Raw genomic sequence first — 8,136 nt, 5'->3', positions numbered from 1 at the left:
AAAAAATAAAAGGACCAAAATATTTAGCATGATTAACGTTTGACTATATATATATATATATATATATATATATTCAATACTCTCTTTTTTTTAAAGTGGGAAACCCTGTTAGAAGCTATATATTCTTCCTTGAGTATAATTTATGTTTTGTGCAATTTAATTGAATCTTCTCATTAGAAATTGGGAGATTTGATTTGGTTGCTTTATTTTAGTTTTATGTCATTTTTATAGTACAATAAAATCTAATTCTAAAATCATTATTTTCTTATATTCATTTTGTATGTGGTCTTATATCATTTCCTCCTTTTTAAAATGCATGTAAATTGTTAGATGCAACCTACTACAATTGATCGTTAAGAATTCCCACATCAGAGTAGGGATAGGAATTTGATCTCCTTATATAGAGTTGGACAATCCTCTTCTCAGAAGCTAACTTCTTGGGTTGAGTTAGACTCAAGATCTATCCTTACATTGATTAAGTATAGTTTGTATTTTCTCTCTTCCTTGTTATATGACATCTTTTCCCTTTTAGCTATTTTTAAAAAGAATGTTATTTTACTATAATTATAAATAATTTAACTTTAAAAAATTCATTTTATCCTCAATGAAATGAAATTCTGTCACACAATCATCTAAAATTGCTTTAGACCATAAATTTTAATAATCTTTTCTAAAATATCATATTAAATAAACAAATACCACGTGAAATGAAACGGAGGAAATAGTATTCTCCTGATTCATCGAACACGAAGAGCCAAGGGGTAAACAGATGTGGAAATAATATTACATGGTCCATTACAGTTGTTCAAAATAAATGTCTTTAATTTCATTTTGGAAGATTGGGCCCTTAGTTTTTCTATAATAAGAAACAGTATTGATCTTTTAGTAGTTCTATTCTATCTAACTTGGTTGCTCATAAAAGACAAATTGAAAGAAGGCAGTTAGCTGTCAGTTATGTTGGTACAGATTACTGTATGGGGGTGAGCAAGAATTTTGCACCAGTTATATAATAACAATAACATATTCAATATAATTGTGCGAGTGGAATTTAGATAAGCGCTATATATATATATTTAAGGACACAAAAACAGTTTCCGATAGATTCATGGTTCAAAATTTTTTATACCAGTATATAATAACAATAACATATTCAATATAATTGTGCGGGTGAAATTTAGATAGGCTTTATATATATATTTAAGGACACGAAAACAGTTTCCGATAGATTCATGGTTCAAAAAATAATTTTCCAAAACAAATTTGAAAAAAAATACAAAAGTAAAATTAAAAATTATGATAAAAAAGTATTAACAATAAATAGTAAAGATAAATAAATATAAAAAGAAACAAAAATTATACTACGTACTAAAATTGAAGATTAAGATAATTTTAGCAAAATAATAATAACACTGATAGAGATATATATATAGATGTTCTAGACTAGAACTCTAATCTACCACTAGAAAAAGAGATGATTTTTACTAACTACTAACTATCTATCTTAATTTTTGACCTATGCTATCCTATATTTGGGTCAGGTCCAGGTGAATTATATTTTAAAATTAATTTCCCAATAATATATTCTTATTCACGCTTGTTAATTAGTAAAAGTTTGTTACTTAATAAAGATTGGTAAGATAAACTCTAACCCTTACTAATCCATGAGACTTTGTATCTTTTAATAAAAGCCCGCTAGACACTTTTGTCTAGCGCTATAAATTGGAGTAAAAAATAAAGTAATCCCTAGTTGTTGTATTAATCCTAAAATATCAGCACCAATCATATAGAAGGAGGTGGATTGGCATATCTTTGACTTCAAAATTTTAGCTGCAAAATAGAACTGAACCTAAAATTAATTCCAAAAAATAACATCTGACAACTAGTTATTTTTGCAAGGATTATAGTCATCAAAAAGTAAGCTTAGCTTCTTCTGTCATATTATATTTAATCATCTCTCTCAATTCTTTTTCAATCTACTTTTACCTCGCTTGTAACTTATCACCGCCTCTCACACCTCCTGACTATGACATTTATACTCCTCTTCTTCTGTACATGTTCAAACCATGCATCTCAGTTCCGCTTCATGCCTCTTGTCCACCAAAAGAGCTACTCCCTACCTTATTTGTATATCTCCGTTCCTAATCTTGTTACTCCTAGATAGTCAACACATCCATCTAAACATCCTCACCTCTAATACCTTTATTTAGTGAACATCTTGATCACTAACCAACACTTTATGCGTACAACATAGTCGATCTAACAACCGCTCTATAAATCTCAACTCAAGCATTACTTATACTTGATTATGAAGAAATAATATATTCATTGTTACAATTTCCCAACACAAAGCACCTAATATTTTCTAATAAAATTAAAAATCTATTGATCGATAAAAAAAATGGGACCTAAATCATATAGTACATAGGTTCAATAGCTTCACGTTGTAGCCTAACCAGCAATGTAATTATCTTTTTGACACAAATGATTGGTTCATTTAATGTCCACGCCACTTCCCCAACTGCTCAAAAGGCATAACCATGCATACAGCCTAGCACATTTTAAACCTTAATGGCTTCCACTGACGAGTGATTATGCCTATATATACCTTCATAAACTCTGAATGAGGAAGTGCACAAGTAACCTGACATTCTTTCATAAACTCTGAGTGAGAATCTTTGTGATCATAGTCATGGGTTCTTCTTCTTACAATTGGGTTGTAGGGTTACTTCTTTTCTTGATCATTTTCTTGGAAATGAGTGCTGTCACTTTTGGTGATGATCATAGCCTTGAAGAGTCAAAGGTGGGTTATAATAACGGTTGTAGATATGGTAGGAGAGGTTGTGCTGGACGGGGTGTACATAGTCCAAGGAGAGGTCGAGGAGGTGGTGGTGGTGGTGGAGGAGGAGGAGGTGGAGGTGGTGGTGGTGGTGGTAGAGGAGGGTCAGGTTATGGTAGTGGATTCGGAGCAGGATTTGGAACAGGAGGTGGTGGTGGAGGTGGTGGTGGTGGGGGAGGTACCGGAAATGGTTATGGATATGGTGGAGGATTTGGAGCCGGAGGTGGTTCTAGAGGAGGAGGAGGTGGTGGTGGTGGAGGAGGAGGAGGAGCAGGAGGAGGGTCAGGCTTTGGTAGTGGTTTTGGCGGGGGTGGAGGGTTAGGAGGATTGGGAGGGGGAATGGAAGGTGCGCGTGCTGGAGGAATGGGAGGCGGATTTGGTATGGGCATTGGTATAGGAGTTGGAGTTGGAGGTGGAGGTGGTCAAGGTGTTGGAGTAGGGACCGGGTTTGGTGGTGGTGGTGGTAATAATGGCCGAACATAAAATCTCTTGTAGCCTCATAGCTACACTTGGTAGTATCAAGATATTATGTTACGTTGTTTTGGTAATTAAGCAAATAAGTTTGAATTTACTAGCTTTTGCATGCATTGTGTTTTCCCTAATTCCCATTATTGTATCATCCTCATATTAAGAAAATAAATAAATTCATTGTTTTTCATCTTGCGTATATATATATATGTTTAATTTCTTCTTTATGTTTTGATGAAAGAGTAATCAACACTCGATCCTATTTATGACAAGTATTTCCTTTAATTCCCATTATCATTATCAATTACTCCTAAAAGCTTTAATTAGGTAAGTTAAATAGCTAGCTCAAGTTTATTCCTTCTATTGGAATTTGAAAAGTATAAGTTAAATCCACATTGCAAGTAACGTGTTTTTTTTTTTCCATAGAGAAGTATGAGAGCCAAAAAATTTACTAATATAATACAAAATATAAAGAAATAACTAAATTCACAAATAAGTTAAAAAGGGATATAACATCTACTGTATATACATTAAAAAAATTGATCTATACAAGAATTGACGTAGTGAATAAATCTCACCCAACCGTTCAGAGATTTTGGTAGAATTTTATAAGTCAACTTGGAAATGGTAGACATTCTTAAAATGTATAGGCAAAAAATATCTGGCCAAAAGATTATACTTATTATTATTATAAATATAAAAATCAGCAATTACTTAGAAAGTTCAAGCTAGCCTCTCTCTACCTCCACGAGTGAGATAGGGGTAAGGTTTGTGTACACTTTTTCCTCCCCATATTCTATATGTAGAATTACATTGGTATGTTGTTGTTGTTATTCTAGCTAGGTAGCCTTTACATCGACAAATAAAATCGAAAACAAATTAAACGGCAGTACAATTTTCACTTTATTTTGTAGTCTACCAATTAGTAATGTAAAATGGTAACATTACACTGAATAACAACGTAATGAATTGCCAAATCAAAGTGAATAGTCTCAAAAGTTGCATATCCACGAGCAAGTCTAAATTTTCCAGTACCACCAACAATTGCCACTTCTCTTACTCTTTCAAATTGAGGACTAGCACCTTGAATTTCCAAAGTGCTACCTTTATATTCATTATTGGTGAAAATAATCGATATTAGCACATGAGAAATTTTGCCATCCAACGCAGACGTAACATATATGCCCTGAGCTCTAGCGATTTCCGCGGAGTTTTTATCGAAGGCTTGTGTTATTGGATCATCAGTAACGAAAACAGAACCAAATTTGGCAAAACTTAGAATACCATGATCTTGATGGCCTGTTATTTGTAGCACAGTAGCATTTGGACCACCAGACCAATCTTGAAAATATAGTGTCATGTTTGTTTCTTTAAGTTGGTCATGTAATATGGCCTTTGAGGTTATGAAAATTGTTAGAAGAAAAATGAGGGATAGCTTGATTGAATTTGTTGCCATGGGGTGTGTCACTTTTGATTCTTGTGTTATTTTGTGCTTTGATTTTGGTAAAATTGAGTTGGTATTTATTATGCAACTTGGGGGTGGGGGGGTGGGTAATTGTTTCAAGAACAACGAATTTGGTGTATTTTATGTTCCATCGGTTTCAACTTATGTGAATCTATATATTTATTTTTTTAGTTTATTCAAAATGAAATAAATAAGATAATTTAAAGTATTCATTTTACCTTACTGAAAAGCGTTTATAATCGTACAAATATTATGACATATTTAAGATCAAAAGTTTCAAATATTTTTATTTTTTGGGAAAATGCATAAGTACCCCCCAGCCTATGCCCAAAATCCCTGAGACACACCTAACATTTACTAAGGTCCTATTAACCCACCCCCACCCCCCGAACATATTTTATATATAATTTTTTACCCCTTTTCGGCCTACGTGGCACTAACTTGTGGGCCCAGCGCGTGTTGACAATTTTTTCAAGGATAGTGCCACGTAGGCCGAAAAGGAGTAGAAAATTAATTAAAAAATAAGTTCGGGGGTAATAGGACCTTAGTAAAGGTTAGGTGTGTCTCATGGATTTTGGGCATAGGCTAAGGGTACTTATGCATTTTCCCTTATTTTTTTCATAAATTCGGTGTTCGGTCAAATAAATTGACAGAAATTGAAATGAACGGAATGTTTTATTCAAACTTTGAAAATGTTGTTTGAGAATATGATCGTTTCTAAGAATTTTATAATTTAAAGATTATTGTGTCAACATCTCAATGATTATAACTAAGAAAAGCAATTAGTGACAAATATAGAATGGTATAGGTTCGATACTCTCTTTTGTTTTTTAGTGGGAATTCTTATTTTAGATAGAATTTAGAAAGCTAGTTATTCTCCCTTTCTTTTTCACAAATAAATACCCCCCCCCCCCCCCTTTAGGTTTTACTAATTTATGTTTTGGTCCAATAATTTAATTGAATGGTACCACTTTAAAAAATGCATTTAAATTGTTAGGTGTAAACCTACTACAATTGATTATAATTTATAGTAATTTCTGTACTCATAATTGAACAACAAAGGCACAGAAAGATGTGGGAATAGTTTTAGATGGTACATTACAGTTGTTCAGAGTAAATGGCTTTGATTTTGGAAGATTGGCCCTTGTAATTACGTCGTTTCCTTTGATGTTGACATGTTTCACTTGAGCATAGTATTCATTAAAAATAACATCTGAGTTTTACAAAGGAATAGAATATTAATTAAACAACAGTCAGACTATAGTGAATATGATAAGTTACACTAAATTGTCTATCTTTAAAGAAACTCATTTTGGTAATCAATTTCGGGTAAGAAAACTGTTAGTATAAGCTAGAGAAAATGGTCTAAACACCCCCCCCACCTTATACCCGAAATCTCAACTACATACTCTAATTTTACGGGTGTTCTATTACCCCTGAATATTTTATTTGTCTATTTACTACACACTTGACACTTGAGTGCTGCCCAGTCCACATAAACCAAATAAATTGTCTCATGTGTTTGCACGCGTGGGTCAGGACCCACTTCAACCCCCAATTCTTGTTTTCTCTCCATTTCCCTCCTAAAAACGTAAGAAACCCTAAAGAGAAGTTTTTCGTCTCGTTTTCTCCTTTTGAATCGAAGCATTTCTGGTGATGATCGAAGAAATTTTGTGTGTATTCATCCATACAAAGCTTATTCAAGTTTTCAATTGCCATTTTTAACGAATTTTGAGAAAATTCAAAATTCAAATTAGAGACCCTGAATAAGAAATTGGAGCAGATTACAAATCCTAACTTCAAGATTTAAAGTAGAAATGAACATAAACAATTAAAACCTACCTTAAATTGAAAGAAAAACGTGAAATTTTTAAAAAAGGAATAAGGGTTAATGGTGGGGAAGAAGGAAAAATGGTTTATTTAACTTGGGGAAGATGACCATTGGAGAAGTACACTTTTTTCGTCAAAATTTAAGGCTATTGCCTCTTCTCACGCACCTAGATAAGGTGTTCTCACCTCCTATGACAGGTCAGCACTCAAATGTGTAGTAAATAGATAAATAAAATGTTCAGAGGGAGTGATAGAACACCCGTAAAGTTGGAGTATGTAGTTAAAATTTTGGGTATAGGTTAGAGGGGCTTTAGACCGTTTTCTCTATAAGATAAGATGATATTAATCAGTTATATAAAATATGAATTTGACTATATCTTGGTAGCATATCTAAAATAGTCATATTCAATTAATATTTTTTTTATTTTATTAATTCAATTAATAAAGAATAACGTGAGAGAAAATAATAATAATACGGAACTACTAAGATAAGATAATCATAGGGGAATTTTTCACAAATAGCCACTATAATAAATTTAATTATGCTTCATAGCTATAGTTTGCCTATTTACGGGTTGTAGCTACTATTTAAACTACCTCATTTGTATAATACGCATATTTGTATAATTCGCGGGTTTATATAATGCACGGGTGAGTTTGTATAATTCGCGGGTACGTTTGTATAATTGAGCTATTTTGGTATAAACTCAAAATGATGAATTTATACAAACACAAACATCTAAACTTTAAACAATTATACAAATTATATTATACACATTCCGAATTATATAAATGTGCAAAATATACAAATTCAAAACTCCATCCCACGTAATTATCAAGAAATGTTGGTTGCGAGTGGCTTGTAATTAACTAAAACTATAACTATGATGACTAATTAATTAGTATATAATTACTTAACCATATAATTTTCCCATAATATAATTAGTCATAGAAATCATAAATTTGAATATTTGAGTATATCCTGCAATATATCTAACATATTCATACTCAAGACAACACATTATTAAATACGATAATGAAGGATTACCAAAAAAAACAAATTAAAGAACAAGAAAACAGATTGACTAAGAGCCCAACTTCCAAACTACCATTTAGTCTAATGAAAGGTTCTTGTTTCAATACAATATTTTTCTAATTATAATTCCCTACGGTATTAATGTGTTTACATAACTAAATAGGGGTCAAATTTAAAGTAGTTGACCCCAGGGGCGGAGGTACACTAGGCTCAGGGTGTCCAATTGGACACCCTTCATCGGAAAATTACTTCGTATATATAAGTAAAATTATACTTTAAATGGTTAAATAAGACATTTTGGACACCCTTAAGCATACTAAAGCTTCTTAGTCCAACGGTATCATGGCCCAACGCGAATTTTTATAAATGCGCGCACGCACGGGTTCGAATCCCAGTTGCTACATTTGTTTTTACATTTTCATAAAGCTCCTAATTAATTTCTCATTACAGTTAATAAATATGTTATTTTTTCAACAATTCAAAACTCATATAATTTATTAG

The 8,136-nt window shown here is 32.3% G+C and overlaps 2 protein-coding genes across 2 annotated transcripts in view; one reads left to right on the top strand and one right to left on the bottom strand.

The window, feature by feature from the left end:
- LOC107058787 (glycine-rich cell wall structural protein 1-like) overlaps nt 1-3,319 on the top strand; it is a 15,957-nt gene extending 12,638 nt beyond the window's left edge. The window contains exon 2 of the mRNA XM_015304947.1: nt 2,970-3,319. Coding sequence (XP_015160433.1) covers nt 2,970-3,319 — 350 coding nt within the window. The remainder of the gene's footprint in view (nt 1-2,969) is intronic.
- Nucleotides 3,320-4,088: 769 nt separating this feature from the next.
- Nucleotides 4,089-4,778, bottom strand: LOC102585250 (dirigent protein 22-like). Its single transcript, XM_006366521.2, has one exon. It carries the CDS (start codon nt 4,758-4,760, stop codon nt 4,227-4,229), a length of 534 nt encoding a protein of 177 aa, XP_006366583.1. The 5' UTR covers nt 4,761-4,778; the 3' UTR covers nt 4,089-4,226.
- Nucleotides 4,779-8,136: the final 3,358 nt, after the last annotated feature.

This window comes from Solanum tuberosum, unplaced genomic scaffold (assembly GCF_000226075.1).
Source record: "Solanum tuberosum cultivar DM 1-3 516 R44 unplaced genomic scaffold, SolTub_3.0 scf00652, whole genome shotgun sequence".
Taxonomy (NCBI): Eukaryota; Viridiplantae; Streptophyta; class Magnoliopsida; order Solanales; family Solanaceae; genus Solanum; species Solanum tuberosum.
The sequence above is the reverse complement of the archived record's forward strand: the minus strand, read 5'-3'. Positions and strand labels throughout refer to the sequence as shown.